A 26765-nucleotide genomic window follows, 5' to 3' on the forward strand; every position below is an offset into this window, starting at 1 on the left:
GCTGCCACAGAGTCCCAGCTTTAGACTATTTCAGTCAGCTGCTGAGAGCAACTCTGAGCGAGGAGATGCTGTTTTCCAGGGGCTCATACTGGTTGATACGTAAAACGAAAGGCATTGAAAAAAACAAATATCCCTACAGATGGCAATTGATAGAAATTAACTAATCACACAATCTAAACTGGATTTTAAAAAAGCATGTTTAATGATGATGACAAAATTACAGTAATTGCTACATGGCATCAACATGTTTGATTGTGCCGTATTTACATCCTCATCATTGTTTTGATTTGTCTCGGCTTCTCGTCATGCTGGTCCTTTGACCACGTCATCTATTTGATATTAACGTAGACGCTCAGCTGTCAGCAATTCACTGTGATTACCTGCTTGTATAAAGTTGTTTGATCAGGCGAAACAACCAACATAAAACGGGGAAGCAAAGAACACAAAATTCAAACACATTGCTTGCTTTTGGCACAGCACTATAAGTTTTACGAAGAATCTCTCCTATTGGTCTTTCCCCCATTTTCCCTGCTTAGGACACTCTTAGGCAACTCTCAGGCTCGCTAAAAATGTGGTCATATGGAGCTACTTTTAATCTTAGGAGTCTTTAACACTGGTCCAGATGTTTAATTTGCCAATTACAGGTTGCAAAACAGAATGCTGTCCATTTCTGGTCATTTGCCAATTTTTCTGCATAGCTCTAGAAAACTAATATTTACGAAGGTTCTTACAATAGCAGGATGCACAATGGATATCAGTTCCTAAATAGGTATCTAGTAATCTTATAGTAATGCAGAAACGGAGCCAAAACCCCAAACGTTCTTGTCAAGAATCCAATGAAATATCCTCAAGTTTTCTGAGAAACCAGGAAAGACATTCCCTTCCTCTAAAGCTTATCATTTGTGAACTACCCTTTTAACCAAATCACACAAATGTTTGCTCCCCAAAATAATCTCATTTCACTAACTAATGAAAAATCTGATGCAATATTTCTGTACCTCCCTCTGCATAGCATTACTTGAAACAACAGCCTCTTTGTCTCTCACTTTGAACATTTGCTAACTATTCAGAAACGACTCAGAAAGCACGTGCCAAGGTGCTGGCAACAGAACTATGCATCAACATTCCACACACACACAAACAACCCCTCTTAACAGACAAAGTCTTAAAAGTGCAGCCTGTACACACACTCACTCTCCCTCTCTAGCTCCCCATCCCTTAGTACTGAATGCTGTAATCAAGGCTAATGGGACTCAGCTGCTGGCCAGTCTAATTACCTGGAATGCAGACAGATGATCTTTGAGACAGAGACACACACAGACACACAGGCTTATTCTAATGCGGATCATGACTGCTACATATCTTACAGCACAGCAGTTCTAAGACCGGCTTAGAGTTCCCATGCAGCATATGTTCAAGTATCTTCAAGTGTGTATAAATATATTAAAATAAATGCAGCATTTATGTTGAATTTTTGCCCTTATGGTACAGCATGTTCTAAAATTTTTTGTTATGCATTGCATATTCCTTAAATTTCATGATTAGAATTTTGTGTAAAAGTGCAATATTTCTTGCAGGTCATCTCATAAAATCAAAAGATAAGTCTATTAAGATTGATTCCAAAAATCGAGCTTTTATTTAAAGCTTTTTTCTTTTGTTTTTGGAATTTTAATGATTATGGCTTACAAGTAAAGAAACCCCAAAATTGAGTGTCTCAAAATTCTGGAATGGATTTCACTAGTGTGTCTTTTCTTACAAACGTCTTCCTTCCACTCAATTTTCTGTTAATATACCTGGATACAGAACTCTGTGAACAACCAGTTTACCTTCCCCGTGAAGGGTGTCAATGACTATCTTATGGACATCTGTCATGTCAACAGTCTTCATCATGGTGTAGTGTAGCCTACTGACCTGGAGTGAGAGACTGTTTAAAGGCTCAGGAAATCTTTGCAGGCGATTTATGTTAATTAGCTGATGAGGGTTTGACACCATGAGTTTTTAATAATGACCTTTTTCACAGTATTCAAATTTTCTGAGACACTGAATTTTGGGGTTTCTTTTTCTGTGAGCCAGGTTAATCAAAATAACAAGAAGCAAAAGGTCAAAATATATGAGTTTCACTTTCTGAGATGAGATTAAATATTGCACTTTTAAACAATATAAATTTATTTTAGATGTCTCTATATTGTATATCTCTCAGTGAACTTCAAATAGCCAGAACTTTGCCGCCTGCATCACCAACCAAACCCCGTCCTTCCATCTTTCACATTATTTTTCTCCCATTCAGTAACAATTACACTGTTGCTATTCCTCCTTACTGTCAAGGCCATCCACCACTGTGCCCCATCTTACCTGTTACATGCCTTCCTGGTCCCTCAGGTCTTTCACCTCCATTGACCTCTGTCCCCTCTGTCCATCTTAGCACCATGGAGACCTCAGTCTTCTCTTACTCTACCTCCTCCAGCTCTGGAATTAGCTGCCACCTATCCTCAGCATTGATTCCTTTACTCATTCTAAAAATGGCCTCAAAACTCGTCTTTTCAAATCTGCATATTCTCTGCAGTGTTTGACGCATGTAAGTCATTAATTATATTGATTTTATCTTCTTTGTACAGTGTCCTCGGGTGTTTTAAAAGGTGTTATTAAAAAGTGTTATGATTATATATATATGTACATTTTCTAATCTGATTAATCACAGGGTTGCTGTGAATTAATCACGATTAAATAAAAGTTAAAAAATGAACTGAATTAATAACTGAGTTCAAAATATTTTTTTTTATTAGCGCTGTCAATTGATTAAAATAGGATGTAATAGGTAAAACATGGGATCCTTTCTAATGTCTTTTGATGCTTTATGTGTTTATCATTGTTCATACAGAGGTTTAGGGTTGCTACAGTCGTGAATATTCGCATGTAAAATGTTGCTCTCCTACCTTGTTTTGTCCACAGCAGTGAAATCATATCGGCGAGTAGGAGAGTTGGAGAGGAGAGGATAGAGAGTGGAGCTGTTTTCAGTTGTACTTTTTTAAGAAATGGGAGAAAACACCATTGAAAAGCAACTAAAACAGAAAAAGAAATTAGATTCAAGCTGCAGCACAGATCACATCCAAAAAGGATAGAAATCTATGTGATTAATCATGCTTAAAAAAAAATTAATACCCAAAGTGTTTTTACCAGTCACAAGCAATAAATTTTAAAAGATGAATTATCCCACTTTTATTAATACTGGAAAATTCATCGAGACTCAGGGTCTAAAAAAAATCTGCTTTTTATTATGGCAATTAGTGAATAGAAATGACTTTTGTAATCCTTAATGGCAAATTACAAAAAATTGAATTACACAAAGCGAGGAGAAAAAGCTTATGCGTTCTCACAACGTATGTATTTATGTTTTCACTGTATATAGGTCAGCTGAAACCAGATACACACAGAAAGCAATTTTATAATACACCTGCCATTAAAAATACATGTGTATTTTTATTTGTTTTGAGTCAGCATGCGCTGCTTTTTTGTGGTTCCATGTGCTGAGTTAACACAGTTAACGTAGAATGAGGTGGCATAAGTGCAGCAGAGCAGTCAATTAGTCAAAACAAAACAAAACAAAAAAACAGAATAACAACCTCATACTGGCTTTTCCCATGCTATTTTTTGGGTGAAAAACAGGTAGTAGCAGAAAATAAAATGTTTATTTGTATATTTGTAAGGACTTTAAAAAGTCAAAACAATTAAACTTTTCAGTGAAATGCTAAATAGAATATAAAGCAAACAGCAATAAAGTCTGTCTGTATGAGGAGTTAACACTAGTGTTCACTACGCACAAATGTGGTGGAGGAAGAAGAAAAGTAAGAAAATTATGAAATTTAATGTTCAAAGGAAGAGATTTTGAAACAAATCTGTCGTGTGTTTGATAAATGTGTCTCGGTGTCATTCAAGGCCTCCTCAGTCTGATGTCACAGTGTCTGCCTGAGTAGACAGACTGCTTCAGGGCTAGCCTCGTTCTAAATGATTTATGGAGCAAGAAGGAGAGCAGTATCTGCTTATGGTGGCACAGGTACACACCCCCATTAACCTGTTCCGAAGAGAGAACTGCATTTGTGTGGTTGTGTGCATCGTTACAGTAAAAACTGTTACATAGCAGTTCAGAAAGACTTATTAATAATGGCAGCTATACAGAGACAAGCATATAAACATGCATAAAAATTCAACACTCCCTTTATGAGACATATTGTACTTACTGAAGATGATGAAGGGTGCAGTTATGAAAGAGGAAGCAGCGGATAGGTGGAAATTACAATGTACTCATTTTTAAGCACACATCTACAACTTTAGAAAAATGAGTGCTATAAAAACAGCTAAACATGATGCGACTGCTGCTGATGCTGATAATTGTGACAGTTTGTCAAGGTCACACTCCGAATGTACTTCTAAGGTAAGACTGATATTTTCCACAATGTTCCCCTCGCAACTCCAGCTCAGAAGAATTGAACAGATTGAAAGTGAGTTAAATTCAGCTCCTAAACTGATTTACAGACTGCCTTTTTAATCCCTTCCATCTCCTCCCCTTTCAATAAATTGCTTCTTGACTGGCTGTCTGTGTCAGAAGATTTCATTATACAAATGCAATAAACCAAGAGGCTTGCTCCATCGCTGGATTATCACAGAGGTAAAGTCTCCTTTGATGGAAAAGAGAAAATTAATAAAAGTGCTTATTGAGAAAACATTAAGAAAGAGTTTATTGTACTATTTCTTTTCTTTACCAATGGTTTGTCCACTAATAAATCTTTGGGGAAATAAAAGCCAGGGTACACATGAAAGAAAACCACAATTTTGAAAGCACATAGTAATAACAAAATTCTCAATTCTCAATAGAGAAGTCTATTTAAGGTGTTGGGACTGCAAAATTCAAGTTTTTAAGGCAATGCAAATTAGTGATATAATTTTCATGTCCAAAATACTCCACTATTATTTCCTATGAAGCAATGCTCACTATGGGTTTTTGCTTGGCGACAAATGTTCTTAAGGCAACAATCTGATTTGAACCTGTACTACTCTAAAGTGTAAATACCACTGGACCGTAAACAGAAATACCACAACATACTAGCTCTTCTGCTTCTGCACGGAAAATAGGAAAGTGCTCACATATGAGCTCAACAATATGGACATTGCTTTTAATCTGTTGTTTACTTTATTCAACCATCAGATTGGTGCAAAGTGCTTTTATACTTATTCAGTTTTCAGGTGTTTCAGGAACCCCTTATCATTAATGTAACTTCTTTAAAAAAGTACGTTTTAGAAATGTGGATGCTCACATTAACATTTTGAGATTGATGAAATACGTTTTGCATCGATGTGGTATTTCAGGCCTGATAGCCCAACTGCTTTTTGCACAACTTGTACACAAGGGTTTTCCAGCATCCAATTAATTGGTTTTTTGAAGCAAAAATTAGCACCCAGTGGGCCAAGAAAAGCGTATTTGTCATCCCTCACTGTTGTTTCGCTTGTCGCTTATGGATCAGATTTATGGGTGTACTGGAAACACACAAATACAAAGGTTCTGGCAGGATCCTTTGTATTAAAAAAATCTTGGTAATTAATTCACTGAAATGATCAAGTAGAGAGATGTTTCTCTCTCCAACACAAAAAGTCACAAATGCACAAATGTGGATATGGATCTGGCTGTTGTGTGTTTTTTGCATTTGCCTGACACTATTTCATTCTGATCAATGCTGCTGCTTGATGGAGCCAAAGCTTGAAAACTGTGGCCTGTTGCCATGGTTATCTCCATTTGAAACCAAAGAGATTAACCTCAGGGGAATGGGTTGGGTTAGTGAGACTGACAAAGAGAGATAAAGACTGAAAGAGGGGAGAACAGCCAGGGAAAAACAAGTATGAGGGAAAAGTTTAAAGACAGAAAACAATTAGGACAAAAGTGACAAAAGGGAAAGACATCCTACGTTTTCCATGGATTTTTAGATCACTAGCAGTTTATATCAAACATGTTAGAATTCCAGATTCTTGTGGCATAAAAAATACATCACAAATGGTCATTAAAAAAGTTTTTCCACTAACTCTCTTCTAAAGATTAAAACATTGTTTTCATTGGTAAATATAAATATCAAAAAGTTGTAAAAACAAAAGAATAAAACATCTCACTTGTCTGAGTTCATTTGATGTTTTCAACCTGTAATTTCATGCAGCATGTTAGCTTGCAGTGGACTGCGCTGGAAAAAATCTTTGTTCCTGGAAACTCCAGAAACTACTTTTGAGGTACACAGATTAAAATGTATCAATGACTATTGACACAACTTTTTCCTTTCCCGTTGGTATTCTTTATCTATTTATTTAAATTTTTGCTTCTTAACTTTGGCATTGCTTTGTCAGTCACACCTGCCTTCTTGTCTCCTTTTTCTTCATCATTTTTCCTTTTTCTTCACCATCACCTTGGTGTTATCTCTCTTTAAATTGTGACTCTTATATGATCCGTTATTCTAACATAGGATTTCTGGATGCAGTACATAAATATCACACATAAATATCCAGGAGAAGGTCCACTTGTTTCTTTTCTTTTGTGTTTTGAAAGCCCAATAAAAAATATGTATCTTTTGTTTTTCATGTTTTAGGCTTTAACATTCATTAGAACAGTTTTCAGGAATTCTGGGTCATATTTTAAGTGACATTTGATTTAATGGTTTCAAGATCAAGGTGTTTCATTCCCAATTGCTCACTTTGGGCAGGGCAACCAGATCTAGGAAGTACATTGGCATTTTACAGTTTTTCATTTCAGAATGATGAACGTTGTTGGGATCGTTGGCACTTTTATGTTACAGAAATGTTCCCATGTCCTTCCTCAGCTCTGTGCCACAACATATTCCTGTCTCCTGAGTTATGATGAATCTCAGCCAAATGGGTTGGAGTAGGTTCTTGCTCTCGAAATTTAGGCCATTGTCTACTAAAACGTTGGGTGAGTATTTAGTCTATGAATTAAAATGGAAGTCTTTACTATCCAGTACTGGCATTAGTTTCCCCCAATACAGTATTTTCACATAGGAATGTAAATGTGTAACAAAGGTAGGATGAAAAATATTATAGCCATATTAGACAAAATCAAGCATCCCAGTCTGTATCCTCAGTGTCATGAAATAATAATAATAATAATAATAATAATAATAATAAAAAGGGTAGAACTGCAGTGGTTAATAGGTTGTCTTTTTCTCCGGACAATCAATACATCATTCTGTCTTTATTAGGTTGGCTCAAAAAGCTATCACCTCGCTATCATGACAACAAAAATAAATGAATAAACAACCATATTAAAATTTATTTCACAACATTTTTAAAGTTAAATCACTACACCAAGCAGAGAAGGTCAAGTTTCTCGGTGTCTTGTTCAGTGGTGATAGTAGGATAAAGCAGTGTATGAATAGACAGAATTAAGGCTTGTACAATGTTGATAATGGTGGCGATAAGTTCAAGTTGCTGGGCTCAGTCTAAGAGATATAGGGTGGCTCCATAAGTCCCTTCTATGTTGGGACCTGCCAAAATAATTCGGAAAGAGTTTCCATGGATGGATGGACTTTTTTTTGGCTGTGCACTATATCGTGATGGAACTTTGATACATATTCGCTGATGTACGCATTTTCACTGTCGGGTGTTTGGCATAGAAAGCAGTCTTTAAACTTTTTAAACTCTTTGAACAGAGAGCTAATCAAACAGTCCTTTCAAGCTCAAGTGTGCAAGTTCAAACTGTGACCTCTGGTTTAGCATCCAACTCATTTCTACAGCTCCAGCGGCTTGTTGTGCAATGTGAAGTGTTTTTTAAAGTTCTTTGCTTAAATACAAGCTCTTTGAAAATGTCCTTGTGGGTGTGTATTGTTGTGGTAATCAGATGAGAGAGACCAGGTTCCTTTATGATCTTTAGATGTCAGCACAAGGCCACAGTGGGGCCATTTGACAGTCTGTTGTACAAAGACTATTCGCTATTAGGAAGAGGAAACCTTTTTGAGTCCTTGAATACTAAAGGGTGGTCACACATAGATATTAAGCTGAGCAAAAGCACACATAGAAACATTGAAGTAAAGCTATTCCATCTAAATAATGTGCACACAGGCTCAAACCATTTTCCCTGCTCCTAATACACATATATACACCAGCTGAAATTAGATGGTCCCCATGGAAGACCACTAAGGAAACTCTAGTTTAATTACCATCATATCCTCTGCCAAGGACAGCTCAAGAATGACACTCTATGCATTTATTTCAACAAAGAACAGCTTCTCATTTGCAAAGTCATGAGGCTCAGTCAAAGGTTTGTAAAACCTACCGAGATGGAAATAAGCAGAGTTTAAATCTCATGAGATTTATGTTGAGATGCGCCATGAGATCACACCCAAATAATGATGCAATTCATATTAGTAGTTCAGTACGTAACCAGGAACTCTAGCAGGAACATGAATCTAACAGTAACCAAGAATAAGTAAATGCAGGAAATAAACATAATCTAGCTAAAATAACTAAGAACAGACTGATCCAAAGTGAAACAGAAACTTAAGACCAACAATAATATCTGAGACAAAACGCAGATAACAAATCATCAAAACTATAAAACCAGGGAGGGGAAAACCCCAAAACAACCCAAGATCCTGACACAGACAATGGATAAAATTGTTGGGAACCCTCTGTTAATGAATGAGTCCACAATGGTCACTGAAATACCTTGATACTAACAAAAGTAAAGACAAGTAAATATTTACTGAAAATTAGCCAATGAAAAACAGACATTAGTTTTGAACTGTGGTTCAGCAGAATAATTTTAACTTTCATGTTATTTTAGAGAGTATTTTTGGCTTTCTATTCACTCAAGAGAAGCTACACCTGGTCTGGCATTTCATTTGGCTGTGATAGCTTCCTGGAAGGAGGAAGGTATCAGCTGAGATAAAGGCATTTAGACAACCAGCTAGTAGAGTGTAAGTCTTGATTATTCATAGGCTTTTTAATTCAAGATCTTTTTTTTTTACAAAAGCCTAGAGTTTTCTTCTATTAAAATGTGTTGTGCTTTAGGAGAAAGCACAACACAAACTTTAAATACGCCACAAATTGTGGCTGCCTTTGAGTCAAGTGAAGGATTTATAGATTGTTTAGAAGAAATAATTCCTCTTTCAATACAATCTTTGTTTGGAAAGCAATCAGATTAATTAATCAAAGCTTGTAGGCACAGCAATTTCATGGAAAAAAAATTGTAGAATTCAAAAGGAGAAAGAGAAACTCTAAGAAATTGTAATTTGGATCTCTTAACCCGAAAAGTTGAAAATGTATCTTTTATTACCACCATCCAAAATGCACACATCCGATTCTTTCTCAAAGCTGAAAATCCCCCACACATCTTAGTGCAATTGCTCTTGATAAATAACCATCAAAACAAAGTAACAGCACCCAGAGCTGATGTAGAAACTCATTCCATTTCTTCCATGCAGGTGCAATTACTCTCCCCAGGCCACTTTCATTTGAGTAAATGCTGTTAGGAGCCACCGGCGCTGCCTGCACCACAATTTTTCTGTTTTTCCCCAGTATACTTAAGTAACCAAGAGAGACCCAAGCTGACCCCAAGGCAAGACACAGACGACACAGTTCATGAGCAACTGGTACAATGGAGATATCTGAATGAATGAAAGAATATAATAATATGGAAAGAGTGGTGACGACGGAGAGCAGTGAGATTGAAAGGCAATGCAAGAGAAAAATCTTCATTGGTTTTCAGCGTGCATGGGCAGACGCAGACATCCTAAAAGGTTACAGCATTTGATTTGTGATATTTTAGTCCAAAGACTCTCTGTCTGGAGGAGCTGTTCTGCTGCTGCTGTCCACAAAGTTTGAATGATGGCTGAATTATGCTGTCGGACTGTGAATCGAGCTGATTCTGCTGTCTGTTCAGTGATGAACTACAAACATACTTTCAGCCACCAAGAACAATGGCGGTTGTGAAAGGATATAATGTTTCTTTCTGAAGATAAGTTATTTGGGCCGGGTTGCTATGCTTAATTGCAAAGACTTGCTGAAGGATTAATATAGCCAATGTTTAACCTTTTTTTTAATGTGTTTTTTTTTAGCAAATAATGATCTGGAAAGAGTGGTGCCGTTTATATTCCACCTTACTGAGTGACTTCTTATGTCTAGACTACTCATTTGTTAAGTAACGTAATGTTAAATAGATGTCTATAAACATTGATTTTTAAGTCTAGCCACGCATTCTCAATTTAATTTAGGACCGGACCTGGATGCGGCCACTCTAATGTATGAAATTTCTTTGACGTAAAAGGTTCCAATGTACCTCTGGTTGTAAACACATGGACAAAATTGTTGGTACCCCTTTGTTAAAAAATTAACCAATGAAACTTTGACACTGTTTTTAATATGTCGTTCAACAGAATCATCCTAAAACAATCAACTTATGAAACAGACCTGGACAAAAATGAAGCTAGAGTTTAAAGGTTGGTTACTAAGTCAGTGTTCTACCTTTTATTAGTCCTAAGAATTTTATATAGTGCACTTAAAGTGCATCCTTGTTTTGAGTGGATGTTTTTCCCCTGGCGGATACTATTAAAAACATCGGCATCAGATGATTTAAAATAAGTATATATATATACAGTATATATATATATATATAACATTCATGTTGTGCCTATAATAAATCTCACACTATGAAGGCCATCTTGTGTGGCACGATTCCGTGTGCCACACAAGATGGACTTTTTTTCCCAGCTTCAGCACCTGCACTCTAAAAAGACTATGAAAGCCTCTGACAAAATTAATTAACTTCTGAAGACACTTCGTAGCCAATTATTTTATGTGGGGTCATCAGAGCAAACAAGAATGAATCCAAAAACAAACCACGCTTTTCAATTTTTTTATTTTTTTATTTTTTTTTTTTGAAAAAAAAAATAAGGAAACATCTTATCATTTTCTTTGCACTTCACTAGTATGTGTTACTTTTTGTTGGATATAAAAGCCAAGACAATATATTCAAGCTTGCAACTGAAGCAAGACAGAGTGTAAAAAAAGTCAAGTGGTGTGAACAACTTTCGCAAGGCACTGTGCATATATGCCTAAATATGTGCCTGAGATAAAAGTCGCTTTTTTTCTTTCTTTCTCCAACTTCTTCTTTAATTAGGTCGTTTTTACTTGCTTTATGTCTTTCCTCCGTCTCCTTTATCACTCTGAAATTCTCCATCTAAGGCTGACCACTCCACATTCTGTTGATCTCCCTCTAACCCCGCATGCTATGGTTTGGACTGAGCTTTCACTCGATCAATCTCTCTGTGTATCCTTGGCTGCTTCGGTGCTACACTGAAAGACTAATTCCACTGAGAGATAGAATGTGAGGATAGCCTCTTTAAAGTGCTTTCCAGTTATCTCCGTACTTATAGATCTGTACAGAATAAACCAGGCACCGCCTCTCTGTGCAGTCCAGCTGCATATTCCCTTTTCCTGTGATCGTAGCCATATGTGTCAGTTTTTGCTTCCTTCTTTTTGTGGAACTCAGGAAAACTAAAACTGCAAGGACGTGCATGAATTCCAGACATATTTAATTAAATATGAGGCTTTCGACAAATGTAGTTTGAAATGACCATAAATAAATTAAGATGTATATGATTAGCCATTCACTTCTAATATTTTCAAAAAATGATTGTTGTTCATATGTACATATACAGTATATATGTTAAATGTTCATATGTTAAGTTGTTAAGACTGACAGTTACATTGTATTTGAACTTCATAAGTTTATGGCAGCTCTGGTTTCTGTTGTCTCTCTATGGGTTCTTACACCCGTAGTTTCTAACTCGCATTGTTGGACTTTTTTTTTTCTTTTGCAGAAGAAGCTGTAGAAGCTTCTTTAGGACAGAAGCTCCAGTTTACAGTCATTATAAAAGTCACCCAGGTGGCAAGGAAAACAATTTATTATAATAATAATCAGTAATAAGAGTGTCTTGTGTTTCTGAAAGTAATACTGCACGATATAGTAGGAGTAGCAGTCCATTTGTAGAACTTGAGAACAATTTGGAAAGTTAAAAACAAAAACAACTTTGAGATCTGTTTTATTGCTACTATTACTACTTGTTCTAAACAATTTACAAATCCTTCACTTGACTCAAAGGCATCCACAACTTTTGGCATATTTAAAGTTTTTCTATTAAAGCACAACACATCTTTCTCTTATACAAGCAAGTAAAACAAACAGGACCCAAGTCTTGTCACAGGGAAACCAGACAGGACTTGGTACTTGAATGGGTAGGAACTGGATATAAAATTGCCACCTTGTTATCTGGGAGACTCAAGTTTTAAATTCCTTTGTGACTGAGTGCTGCAACATAACTACTGCACTAATTCATGTGAATAATTTTAAGAGAATTCACAAAGCTACACGTTTTTAGCTGGATTTTATCTGTCCCCTTTGATTCCCTCTGTGTTTTTGAGAACTGGACAAAACATGTTGTTGCCCAAAATAAAGCCAGTATGAGGAGGGTTGAGATATAAGAGGAAACAGAGGGATCGTACACGACAGAAACAAGACTGAATTAAATCTGCTCTGGCCTAAACATGCACTACCATCAACTGCACTATAATTGCATTAACTTTGCATTAGCAGCCCTGTACTGTGAGGGTTCGGGTGCATTTGTCTTTTGTTGTCCGTGTGCGGGGGATAATAATTTGGAGAAAGATGAAGGAATTAAACAGTGAGAAAAGACAGCTACAATTTACGACCTACTGTTGCTATTCTTCACTGTTTTCACTCATTATTTTGTATTGAGTAGTTATGGCTTTTTTTTACACATTACATTTTGGGTTATGAAGCGGAGCCATCTAAGATGGCACCGTTCATACCGACTGTGTGCCACTTTCTATTCACTTTAGGGATGCTGGTACCGGCTTTGAAAACTGCTAAAATAAAGTAATACCATAGAGTTTACTGGGGATAAATATGGCAACATGACAACAACATCAATTTTTTTTGTTAGTATCCACAGAACACAATTTACTGAAACCTAGAACTTGTAATGTACTGCCTTATCAAGGAGGCATATCAAAAGATAGAGCAAGTCTAACACTACCTATTAGTCTAGCACTACAGAAAACTACTGAGCATAAGTCCATGAATTACAAAGCTATGTGTTTTAGATGACATTCAACAACCTTATATGGTTGCTTTATATATAGACAAATCAGAGGTTGCAAGGGGGTTAGACAAAAGAGGATAAAAAGGAAAGGAGGAAAATGCAAAAAAAAATAAAAAATAGACGCATCAGATGTGCAGAAAAAGACAGGAGGAGTCAAGGACAAAATGGAGGGGAGAAGAAGAAATGGAGAGACTAATAGAGGGAGGTGTGAAGTGTCACTGCTAGTGGCACCGTCTCTCTAATTAACATAGTGACCTTGGCCCTGTGGTCATGTTATTGCACACACACACACACACCGACAGAGAGATAGTGAGAGATATTATAAGCTTTGTAGAGTTTGTGGAAAAACAAGTAACAACCTGAATTGAATTGAACTAAAACCCAAACATGTTTCACTACGAATCAATTTCCCTATGTTTGCTTTTACAGTATTTTACATTCATGTCACACATATCACAACATTTTCCTTGTTTAATTCTTTGCCTAATCCAACAGAGACGTTAGGGTAAAGAGTGAAAACACAAAGAGCATAGAAAAAATAAAATCTAAGACAAAATTAACTAGAACTATTATGGAAAGAAAAGAAAAAAAACCTAAGATTTAAACATAAGTCTTAGACTGAACTTATTACAAGGGTAACTAACACAAAGAGACAGCAGGAAGGAAGACAAGCAGACATAAAAACTAACTCTGAGTGAACCGGCAGAGAAGAGACAGAGTACAGCTGTAGCAGCAATCATCTTTCAGGTCAACAGTAATTACCAAGAAGACTTGTGACTACAGAATGCACACACATACACCACACAGTTTTTCTTCTACCCACCGCCTTGTCTCACTGAATTTTCTTCTCGTCCCATTTATTTCACAATCAAGACACACACCTGCCACAAAGAAGATGTCGGGACAAGAAGCAGAGTTTAGTGGGTAAAGGTTTCTCACCACGAACAGATCTGAACACATGCAGGTCTAATCTTGCATTGGCTGGCTTCTAATTAATTCATGGATCCTGTCAGAAAGTCACTCTAATTGTGGTTCACTTTGAAGTTGCCACATGATTTTCAGCCTGCTTACACAGAGAGGTAAACAGCCAATTTTTTTTTCACCCACTCAGGCAGCAATTATCTCTTACATATCTCACATGATCTCTTATGAACCACATAGATTTTTGTGTTCATGATTTGTTTATTGGTTTAATCTTATTTCAAATGTCCCGATTGTCTGAGGAAAATATATGGCTCATCCATCCTTGCAGATGTTTTGCATGTTATATGTTGACAAAAGCTTGTTTTCATTTTTTTTCTAATAAGATTCAGACAACACTGCAAAGCAAAAATACCTGAAATCTTATTGGTCCTGCAAATTCAATATGATCGATTGTTGTACTAATATCAATGTCTGCAAAATTTGTATTCAACTAGCAACATCCTTGTTCTCAGTTTTTAACTGATTAACCAAATTAACTCCCACAGTATTCACCATGAACTGAACGTGTGAAGGAGTGGTTCAAGTGGTTCAACTCATATCTCAACAAAAGACAGTTGTTTTTAAATGCAGGATAATGTTTATCAGAATATTATGATATATGGTGTCCCACAAGGCTCAGGTTTAGGTCCCATCATTGGATGAGTGATTACGCTAAAGACACACAGCTCAATACAGCCGTCTCTCCTGATAAACCCAGACTCATATTTTTTTTTTTTTTTTTTACTTTACTGTCGATATTTAGTCATAGATGGTAGAGAATTTCTTTTAGTTCAATCAGGACCAAACTGAAGTTTTTTTTTTATGTGTAGAGAATATCAGAGAGAGAAACTCACAATGCACTGGCAAGTTGTGATGTAAGTGGCCTGGAGTCATGTTAAGCCCCAGAGGCATTCACTGTATGTCACTTCCACTATTCCTGCTCTTCTGCTATAGCTTCTTACAATGAGGTGAATTAATTTTCCTCTCCATATACAGTACATCTACATATGATAATCTTCACACACAATGACAATCCAAACCACATTTTTTGACTGATTTGTGTTTCTAATATGATCAAGCAAATATTTGCCCATTTGGCCATGAAATCCATCTCCATGTGTGGACTATGAATACTGAGTAAGTCCTCATTATTACTGTCCCTCCAGTCAAATGTGTTGATGGCAGCATCTTTCTTTGGGGAATGATTTGCTTTTTAATATTTTTTTCTGATTGAATCTGGAGAACTGAGTGTTGGACAGGCTGAAAATATTCTGATGAAATTTGCAGAAAAAGTTAGTTACAACATTCACATTTCACCAATGTACTAAATTTTGCAAAGACAATCAAAATTTGACCTCAGAAAAAGTCTCAAAAAGTCTTGAGATCAACCCAACATAAAAGTGAATTTGAACTGATTTAATTTATCTGATGCTGTGGACCTTCAATGCCTTCTCAAGTATATTCAAAAGAAAGCAAGATTATTGTTCCTGCAAATCGTTTAAAAAAGATGTTGCTCAAAACAAATGGAACATTTTTCAAATTGTTCTTTACTTTTATTGAACAACAAGCTTCTAACATATGAACAATTTGGTGTACTTAATACAAATGTACCCCACAGTTTCAGTAAGTCATACAAAGGAAAATAAAAGGGCATATTTCTATGTATCTAGTGTTGCACATAAACACCGTCAAATGAACAAATTCAGAAATGGAGCTCACATTTTTGCCCCTTTTTAACTGTAATGCAGTTCACTTTGACATCATATACCAGTACCTTGGTTTAGGGGTGAACAAAGTGTTTCTGGTGGCAAACGTCAGATATTTCACAGAGAAAAGCAGCGGTTTTTCCTGCTAGCTTGTGATGAGTGTCTGTGCACACATGTGGGCATAGACAATAAAAGGTTTGTGAGGACTTGCTAATACTTCTTAGACTAGACAATACAATAAGGATGGGCAATTGGACAAATTTATCAACCGTTTACACAAGGCTACGCCTTTTGTAGGTTGAGTGATTTTTGTTTTACTTTGCTTTGTTTTTTGACAGTTACTGAATTATGGTATAACAACTCTTGTCTGAAGCTCAGCTCACAAAAAAAAAAGGGGAAAAAAAGCTAATGCAGTTTTAATGGCATAAACAAACTCCTTCCAGCTGGAAGCAGAATTCTTATTTTGCGCCTGATCACTAGTTTCTAGATGTAACAGCTGAAGCTTTGCACTAACTCTTCATAGTTCCTCTTTACATCCAAAAATGATAACTTCAGTTTTCTTACTATTCAGTTGAAGAAAGTTACAACACACCCGTACATTGATTTGTTCTGTTCTTCTGCTCAGTACTTGCATGGGTCTCTTTCAAAGATAAGAGGGTACAGACAATGGATAGACGGACATTAACTGAGAGAGTTTTTTCTCCATTATAAATTCAGCCTTCAGTATTTGGCAGCTATTCAGTATACTTTGAATTTTTTGAGTTAAAGAGACCACCTGTACTGAATTAATAGTATTAATGGTTAAAATTGACTGTAGTTAAAAACCTAATAAAATTAGACTTTTCAGTTTTCTTTTCTGTTTATGAAAGAATTACAACATGTGTATGAGAGCAGGTGTTTTCAAACAGTTTGTGCATGAACAACAGAAGAGAAAAACAAAGAATGTTAAGTGATGAGATGATCATATGCTAACTTGAAAAAATAAATCAGGACTTTTGCATATACTCACACACCCCCACAAGAATACAATTCATCTTTTCCACTTGCACTAGTTCTGGGTGCCTGAGAAGAAACTCAGTCTCCTTTTTTGGGGTGTTCTTACAGTACAAACAGCTCGGACAAATTTAGAAGCATGGTCAAATGTGTTCACGTATCCAAATAGTTGCCAGAGGATGGGTATATTTATGTAGGAGGGGATTTAAGACTCAGCTTGGGTCTTGTGATTAAGGACCCTTAATACTAGAAACACTGAAGAGGTTTTATAACACTGACAAGAAATTTAGAATGTATAGGGTTTTATGACCATAAGCAAATAGCAGCTCTTTAATCTTTTAAGCACTGCAAAGAGTGCAGCAGTAAAACAACAAAATCAAAGAAGGAAAGGCAAAAGCACTTAAGAAATAGAAAAAGAAACAGAGACATGCAAATGTTAAAAGCAGAAGCTATTTACAAATAAAAAAAACCAGAGTACAGTATAAAAGAAATCACCTAAAATTATATAAGCAACAGAAATATTCCACTTTTTTTGTTTTATTCAACTAATAATTTCTTTTCATGCTTCTCCATAAGCTTGAGCACAACATTTTACAACCATCCATGTTGTAATTTTCCCACTTTCTTAGATCAGTTACTATATAAGACTCATTTTTTTAGCTATGTGTGAGATACTGAGTCTCTAGGTCACTGGAAATATAGGCACCTTCATTGAGGTATCAGGTGTCTATGTTTGAGAGGACCAAGCCATTTTTCTCCTGTGCTATGCTGTCATGATGGAGTCCTTGGATCATGTTTTAATGTATGAAAATGTCTGTAGAGCTGCAAATATTCTGTAAGCAATGAAGCATCTTGAAGTGTGTTTGAATTGCTGTTTCTTGAGACAAGCAGCAAGAAGCAAGTCACATTGATAATGATGGTTTAAGTGTGGGCTTAACCTCTACAAATTTGATAGTTTGACCCTCCTATCACAACCTACAAATCATTAAACCAATATAATTTCAGATGCGTCTGCTTCATTTTCATGCCACATTTGTCCAGTCTATTTGGAGGCCGATCTAAACGAGGAAAGAACTTTCCATAAGTTAATTTAAAAAATAATAATGTTGCACTTTATATCCTGTCGTTTGTCTTTTAAAATCTGAAACTTTTTTCAAAGATGGATCTGCTTACCTAAATGTTGTCAGTACATAACCAACTCCAACAAGGAACACGTCATGATATTCTGAGACTTTAAGATCTAACAAAAAGAAGAACTCTTAAATTTAATTGGAGAATAAATATAATAAACAGAAGACAAGCTTTAGTCTTCTGTTGTGTCCATATACATTTAGCACATATGAATGTATATGGGAACAAGATGGTAACGGCTTGGTTCTAGCTGAACCTCCTTAGTGAAATGACAGTAAAAACAGCAACAAAAATGTGCTTTACTCTCTTTGGACGTGGATTTGAAACTGAATCAGTTGTTTAAATTTGGATAAATCTGTCAAACTATTTGCACATTCTTCAGTGATAACTACCTCAAGATGACCTCCTGTCTTTTAGAGCCTCAAAGTCTTTCCAGTTCCAGTGCAACCTTTACAGTCCAGATATTTCTCTCAGAAGCAGAACCTCCTGAGACTGAGAATGACCCTTTGGCTCAGCTTCATCATTTCCAGTCGCAAAGTCGAAAATATCAAACCAACCCAGAACTAAAAGAACTTCAGGGGATGTTTGTAACGGAGAATATTGTTTTACAGTCTTCCTGACCATATTTGCAGTTTTCACAAATCTCATCCTTTTTCCAGTTTGAATATCTTGAACAAGTGAGGAAGATGCCTACTGACTAATGTCAAAATTTAAATGGCTGATCAGTTGATCTGTTGTGTTGTTTAGCTTATTTAGCTCTCAATCATTTTTCATTGCTCATAAAAAAACATAAATTCTGCTGTCAGAAACCTTTCTGGTCGTGAAAAACATAAGACATTATGAGTAAAGTAAGGGAGCGCCATCCATCACTGCTATTAGGATAAACCTGTTCTAAAACTACAGTGGGAAAGCTACAATTAGAACAGCTATGAAGAGGTTCACTCCAGACACCCAACCCATGCAGATAGTCCGACTAATTAACAAGTTACTATTAATAAAAAAATAGCTAAATATTGTATATAGCATTAATTTAGTTGTACTAATCATTTAGCGGCTCTGTGACTCATTTTGGTTTTCTGTTTTAAATAAAAGCAGGTACAACAAGTTCATGGCAGGCATTTTTTTTAGATTTTGTGGTGAAATTTACGTTTTTCATTAGTAACTTGACAGGAAGAAGAGCAGAAAGAGAGGCCATGCAGTAAGACATACAGTAAAGAGCCCAGTTCTGTAATAGTACATCGATTAAGGACTACAACCTGAATATGATGGACCCGCTCTGACACAGTGCCACACAATAACCAACTAAAGTTCTTTTTTTTTTTCTCAACACATCTCAAAGCAACAGCATTTTTACTCAAGGTTATTGTACTCTCACAATCTCACATCAGACTATGCTTAATGAAGACAATTTAAAGAAATAATAAGCATTTTTCCCAGCAGTTTAATTAAAATCAAGATTCAGCGAAACCCAATTAGCGTACTAACACAAAATGCTACACGCTGGAACCGCATTTGAGTTAGCTAGCTGCACACTGCAACAAAACTAGGTGGGAAATGAGTGGCTTTCTCCATAATTAGCTCATGACACAGTAAGAAGTATGTGTAATTTCATTTGGAATTGACTTTTTGCCCTCTATTCCATCTCTCTGGAAAGCCTAATCCCTGAGGCGTTGTAGGGGTCTTCTTTCTAGAACACCCGCTAAACACATCACAACCCCTCTGCTGCTAATGCTCGCGCTGCGAAATCCGTTAGGAACAAAATGAGAGATGGGAGGCTAATGAAAAGAGGTTTAATGGAAGGAAATGGCAAAGGTGGCCTAGAGGTTTGCTGCTGTTTAATGCAGTGGGATGCTCCAGCTGCCTGAAGACTGGCCCATCTTAATTGTACTCTTCTGCCTCAGAAAGGGAAGTATGCGGCAATAAAGTTACAGACAATTTACGCTGAATTTAATTTTCTTGGATTACCCAACCTCTTTCAGTGTCTATTGAAACTTCCTTCAGGTGGTGATATAAAAACCATCAGCCATCATGCTTTCTGAAGGAATGTCCCATTTATCAGTGTCATATTTTAACCACCTCCTAAATTGGGTGCCAGTGGATAATGAGAGGGATAGTATAAATGCAAGGGATAATGCTAGAACATGGAATTCAGCCATATTATCATGACACCAATACAAGGCGTCCACGTATATACAGCTGATCTGTGTTACTACTGGATTTTTGGGGGGAAAACGTCTTTAAAAAAACTTCTAAAGTTCCCTTCAATTTATTTTTACTGTAGCAACTATTTGAATTCTTAAAAGTCACTGACCACCCCTGAAAGAAAAAAAAAACTAAAACTTTTTAACACCACCCATTTATGTTTATTGGTACACATCTATCTATCCATAAATCCATTTCTTACCTATATTTTTTTCTTCACTCTTTAGGAACTCTCAAAATGTGACTGTGTTCTCAGCCACTAATATTGCACAGTTAACTGCTGTCTAAAAGTCCTAAGCTTTGTATTTTGAAGCTATCATCATAGACCTCGGAGGAAGATTTGACCATATCTATGCAGGAGGTGTTGGACAGATTTTTAAAAAATCTTTAGGACCCAATATCTCTCTAATAACTGGATGATTTTCAAGTGGACCATAATGATTAGAAGGAGTGAGTCGGTCTTGCTAATGACACCATAATGATTTTGTGTGTAAAATTCATTGTCTTTGAGGAAGTCATTAAAGAATCTGACATTGCTCAATAGGCGTTTATTTGAAAAGTGTTTTATATCTGTGGCTCAGCAGCTATCAGACGGGACGCAGTTCCACCATGACCCCACTTTTGAGATTAGTGAGTTTGCTTAAGACTTATGTGAAAGAACAATAAAGTAACTTAAGTTCCATTTACATTGCATCATGTCTTTTCACCTCTGTTTACATTTTGTTTCACTAAGACTATAAACTTCAGTGTGTTTTATTGAGATTCTATGTCAAAATAGGACATAACGGTGAAGTAGAAGGAAAATAGTATTTTTTGTGTGTATGGCATATGACACACATGAAATTGAAGAAGCAGAGATCCACCACTAAGTTGGAAAAATGCCAACATAACAACCATTAGTCTCCCACAAATTGGGTCTTTACAGAAAAGTGACAAGAAGAGAATCCGTTACTGAACACACCACTCCCATTTTGAAACAAGTTGGTGACAGTGTCATGCTGTGGAGATGTTCTTCTTTCATGGCATGAATACAGTTACTAATTTGGGGCAATATTTAAAAACTAATATTCACAGATAATTTTCATCCAATCTGACTGAGAACAAACCTTTGTTGTTGTTTTCCATTTTTCTTCAGAAACAGGCACAACTTTGTGTTTGTCTTCCCCATAAAATAAATCTTTTCGGTTTAAATTTCACAAAATGTGGAAGGGTTCAAGAGACATACAAATGCATGTTCAATTTCTAAGTAAAACAGAAGAAATAGGAATACTACATAGGAAAGCTGATGTACATAGGAGCAAAAAATAAAGAAACTATAGGATGTAGAATGGTTTCCAATTTTACTGTCTTGTAAAATTCTTGAATAATGTCAACACAAAAATATACATTATGAAATTCACCAGTTGCACAGTATGCTCTTTGACTCAATGGTAATGGCACCAGTCAGTCCAATATGAGCAACCATAACATACAGTAAGCCCAAAAATCACTGTAGAAATGTTTTCCTCCATTGTAAAATTTAGGTAGTCTTCTACATCCACAAACATAAACTCTTGTTAGTTTTATCAAAACCTCCAACTACCAAAACAGCGCATCACACCCAGACGTTCACCAGACCAGAGGGAGTGGGGTGAGATGAACCTTACCTTCGCCATCTGTGCCTGGACTCCACTGGCTTTGAGCGAGGCCACAGCCTTCTGGGCTGCCGCAGGGCTGTCAAAGTCCACAAAGCCATAGCCTGCAAACAGAAAACCAAACAAGAGAGGTAAGAATGAAAAAGAAAAAAAAATGAAACCAGTGATGGGAAAGACAAGTAGTTTTAGGACAAAACAAAACAAAAAGAATGAAAACAAGAAGCTAAGGTCAGAAAGAATTCTCAAATATGTTGGCAAGCAAGTGCAATTCTGCTCAGGAAACAGATCTTATTTTGTCTTCAGCAAGCTATAAAATGATTTAATGGGTCAAAATCAAGTCAGGTCACATATTTCATGAAAACGTCAAACTGGCTGATTTAGATTTTAGCCTACAATGATAAACAGATTGATTTTTATGTTTGATTGGGGATTCAAGTTTCAGCAAGTTTCTATTTTTTGTACAGCCTTGTCAATGTTTAGCTATATGATTACATTTTGTCATTTGCTAGCATCAGTATTGCATTTCATGGAATGTCATTCTGTTTCTGCACTTTATATATTTCCAGTTTTCTTTTGCTGTTGTTGTTTCTTTTTCAAACAAAGCACATTATTTATTTATTTATTTAGTCTCTCTTAGTGTCTGTGCATCTGTTAGAGCTCTGGGGCTCCCGGGACATGGGTTGGGCCCTACAGGAAGATCTGGAGGACAAAAGGTCCGAACGCACTCATAAATCTCCACTTTCAGAAATAGTGCCTGTCCTGCTTTACTAGGTCACATGGCTGAAAGCTGGGAAGAGATGTCAACAGACAGGCTGTCCTCAGTCTCTCTGAAATGTAACAGACAGATGGGGTGCGCTTGTGTGTTGAAAATGTGAGCAAATTACGAGAACCTTATGCCCCACGGATGAGGGCAAAACAACAACATTCGAAAAGAACAATAACTCTGACTGGGCTGAGTCCTAAAACAAGTATGCAAACCTTATGTTTACAGTCTAACTTGCTACAATTTTCAATAAAAATGTCCTTAGAATGAGGGATTTTCTCTTGTACATTCACCCATAGACAAACATTTCACTCGTAACATCTGTTCCTGTCTTTCTTTCTTCCTTCTCCCTAATTTGGAGCCACACTCTGTTTTGCTGATAAGCAGCAGATTTTTTTCTTCTTTTTTAATTGTTCAAAGGCAGCAAGCTGCTTTTATAGCAAGATCTGCCCTGCGCATGCAAATATTTATACGCTGGCTAATGAGAAACCCATAATTTAGCCAAAATAGGGTTACACGACCTCAGAAAAGCGGATACATAAACATACAAAATGCATTTGCAATTTACTTTGACCTGTAAAGACAAGCACAGATACAGATATAAAAAAAAAGAAGAAAAAAAATATGGTCTATGTGCACAAGAATTACAATGCTGCTTATTTATCAATTTTAGTGCAAGAAGAGCGACAAATCTTACCAAGATACCAATGCACACAGCATTTATCACCTTGATAAAATGTTCTTATTTTATTCCACCGGATTTTGAAAATGTAGGCATTTCTTACACTGACGGATGAGTTACTGTTTAAACACAGAGGATTGATTGATTCAGCACATAACATGTATGCCAGGCTGATTTATTCCTGTGTAGCCTGGATAATGTTCTCTGCTTGAAAATCGGTGAAATGAATATGCCTGAATGATTAAAAAATAATGTCTAATTAAAAATTTAGAGCAGGAAAGCTTTAAAGTCTCCATTAAAACAAAAACAGACATGATTCAATAAATAGCTGTTTCCAAGTCTGTAAAACCTTTAAATCTCTTTTCTAAATAATCCATTGATCCTTGAAGGACAAGATGGTGCCTATCTCCAGAGGTCAAAAGGTGAGAGGCAGGGTACAATCTGGACAGGTCGCCAGTCTATCACTGGGCAGCATAGAGACACAAATGCCCATATAAGAACAAATAAGGTTCAAAAACCACACACTGTGGTATGAACCAGGAATGTTCTTGCTGAAAGGCAACAGTGTTGCTAACTGAGCCAATGTTGGACTCCACTTTCTAATTAGGCACAGTTTTATTAATATACAAGTACTGAGAAATCTGTTGCTGAGCAGAATCAGTCTATTTTACACACAAAATGAGTTTTTAAGAATAAATTAGGTGTTGAAAAATAAAGTAAGAAAAAGTCCAACAAACGTCTAGGAACAAAACTGTACTTTGAATGATGGCATGTCAGCTATTTATTCATAGAGAGCTACGAGACTTCATCAGAAAACAGGAAGCTAAACGGACCAACAGTAAAAACGCTGTTTTATTCTTTTGGTGAGTCAAGTTCAATCTGTTATTGAGAATGTTGAATTTGGAAATGTTGGCAGAGTTTAGACAATCTCACAGTTAAGGTAAAGGTCTGATACAACCCTGGTAACGCAGACGGCTTGCATCGAATAAGCATGGTAACCACAATAATTAATGATATAAAATGCTGAAGGTAGTTTAAAGCTACAGAGCCAACTGCTCTCTCTCACAGTGTGACATTGCTGCAATGTATGATTGATTATTCATGATGTGGAGGCTGTCTAATGCTTTTATGTAGTAACAATAAGTGAATGAATGATTTTACACTTCAGGAAAATAATGCTATGTTCCTTGAAATATTAGGGTAGACACATGTTTTTATGAATGAATGGCAATTGCAGAAACAACTATAATACTGTACCTTGTAATATGTATATAGAGTTTGAGTTTTTAGCATTTTTAACAGTTATATTTATATGGATCGTTCCATAACATGAGGGATTGCATGATATTTACAATGAGGGTTGATGAGCCAGGTCTGTAACTTTCAGTTGTTTATGAGAAAAGGTTGTTATTTTTTTAATAAAGCATGCATACATATTTTACATCACGGATAATTTCATTTTAAATGAACAGAGAAAAATTAATTTCGCTGCTGATTATAGTTCCTGAAAAAAATGCTAAGTGGCAGATAAAAGATATATAAAAATTATTTATTCTGCTCAGTATATCTCTACTTATTATCATCAGCATTTTCAAATTAGGTACATTAAATTAGGTACAAATATTTCATGGCAGCTGTTTGAGTTTGGTTGTCCTAGAGTAGTTTTTGGGGAAAAAAATAAATGTTTAACTTTCTAATTACATATTCAAGTACTGCTAGACAACAAGTCAAATATTTATATAGTGTCATAACTTATATTTTGCAAATAGTTGCACTGTCTTTTTGATTTTAAGAGCCCTCAATTTTTGCAATAATTTTTCTCATCTGGATTCACACCTGAAAGATTAATATATAAAGTGAATACAGTAAACTGCTTTTAAATTAGTTCAAAGCCATTTCGTTGCATTGGCTCACAGTTGAGAAAAAAAAAGTTGCTTTTCAACAAGGCAGTGAAACTAATGAGAAACTAATCAGTAGTATTAACAGTGGAAACAACACACACAATAACAGATATGGAAAATTTATGACTTGAATAAACATAGAAAAGTCCACAACATATTCCTGAAATTCAACTATTGCACTCTGTTTCATTGCCCTTGAGTTCCAGCTGGGCAGAGCAAAATCATTGTCTGATAATTCAAAATATGTCTGCTTGCTCTCATCTCGTTTAGAATTTCAGTTTCACTGATACTAAACGACGCATCTCTCTAGGATTTAAAGAAGGCAGGGTAGATTTGAATAGCTTTGAAACTGAGGTGTTTACCTCTGAGCATTTTTTAAATAATCGGTAAAGCGATAACTACAGCGGGTGAGCCATTCTTTTTCATTAGTCAGAACTGAAGGTGCCGGTAGACTGAAAACACAGCAGTGATTACAACATATGAACTTCACAGCCATGAAACTAGACGCTGTAGATTTAATCTGCAATGTAACCAGGAACCACTTCTGGGAGCAGGTCTGTTTACAGTGATATACCAATATCAAATGCCTTCTCTGTATTACAGTTCCAGAAAATTGAATCCATGTCTCAGGCGTCTGGTACATGCTCCCTAAATAAAATATTGAGTCACTGTAGATGTTGGCATGTAATCTAGTTTCACCCTGAAGGTTTTAAGTTATTCTAAAGACATCTGAGGCTGGCTGTGCTTTTTAAAGCACTTGATCTAGTTGGGTCGGACACAAAATGTTACACATAAATCCAGATGATATTAATATTTCTTATGAGGAAATTTAATTTCTAAGTGTCCATCTCCCTGACATGTTTGGTGGTGCTAAGTAGCCTTGAACTGAGTTAACCACTAGTTCAAAGTCCATTCATCACTCTTTTAAGAAAAGGTTTTTGTCTGTGGCTTTATTGAGGTCGTGGGTCAAGTATCAGAAACAGAACAGACCCCAGGAGCTGCTGGAGATTCATTGTCTTGCTCAAGGCCCTTTAATCCAGATGGACACTTGCTAAATCTGGGAGCAGATGCTCATCTTCTGTGATGATGGACAACTTAGCGAATCTGAACTCAACATACGGAGCCAATAAAAAAGTGCACAAATCCTTACATATTTCTTCTGGCTTTCCTGAAGTACCCTTTCCTGAGAGCACATAATATGAAGTATTGCCTTAAAATACTGTTTATTAAAAGATGAAAAATAAGCTGTCCCAAGCAACATGATCAGGTGGAAAAGTAATGAGCCTCAAAACCTATTGAGCGGTTGTGCCAAACTATCATTACGCATTTACAATAACAATGTAACATTTACGCCACTTTGGGTGGATTTTGTCCAAATTTTCTTTGTAAAATTGCTTTCATTTGGTCACAATGAATGGATTACAAACTTTAACTATGTAAGGTCATGCCAAAGCATCAATCAGATCGAAGTTTTGATGAAATTTCTCTTTAGGGTTTCCTGGTAGAGAGCAAAATTCCTACATCCAACATGGTGTTCAGGCCATGAAGCAGCAACACAGCCCCTAAGAGTATATACTATTACAAACTCTTAGGTTTAACTGTATGCATGCAGTTTTTAAAC

General features: G+C 36.2%; 1 protein-coding gene across 3 annotated transcripts in view; it reads right to left on the reverse strand.

The window, feature by feature from the left end:
• LOC114141800 (RNA-binding motif, single-stranded-interacting protein 3) overlaps positions 1-26765 on the reverse strand; it is a 132913-nt gene that overhangs the window by 46013 nt on the left and 60135 nt on the right. For all 3 annotated transcript variants that reach the window (XM_028012628.1, XM_028012626.1, XM_028012627.1), the window contains exon 4: positions 21811-21902. In XM_028012628.1, the coding sequence (XP_027868429.1) occupies positions 21811-21902 (92 nt within the window). The remainder of the gene's footprint in view (positions 1-21810; positions 21903-26765) is intronic.

This window comes from Xiphophorus couchianus, chromosome 3 (genome assembly GCF_001444195.1).
Source record: "Xiphophorus couchianus chromosome 3, X_couchianus-1.0, whole genome shotgun sequence".
Classification (NCBI taxonomy): Eukaryota; Metazoa; Chordata; class Actinopteri; order Cyprinodontiformes; family Poeciliidae; genus Xiphophorus; species Xiphophorus couchianus.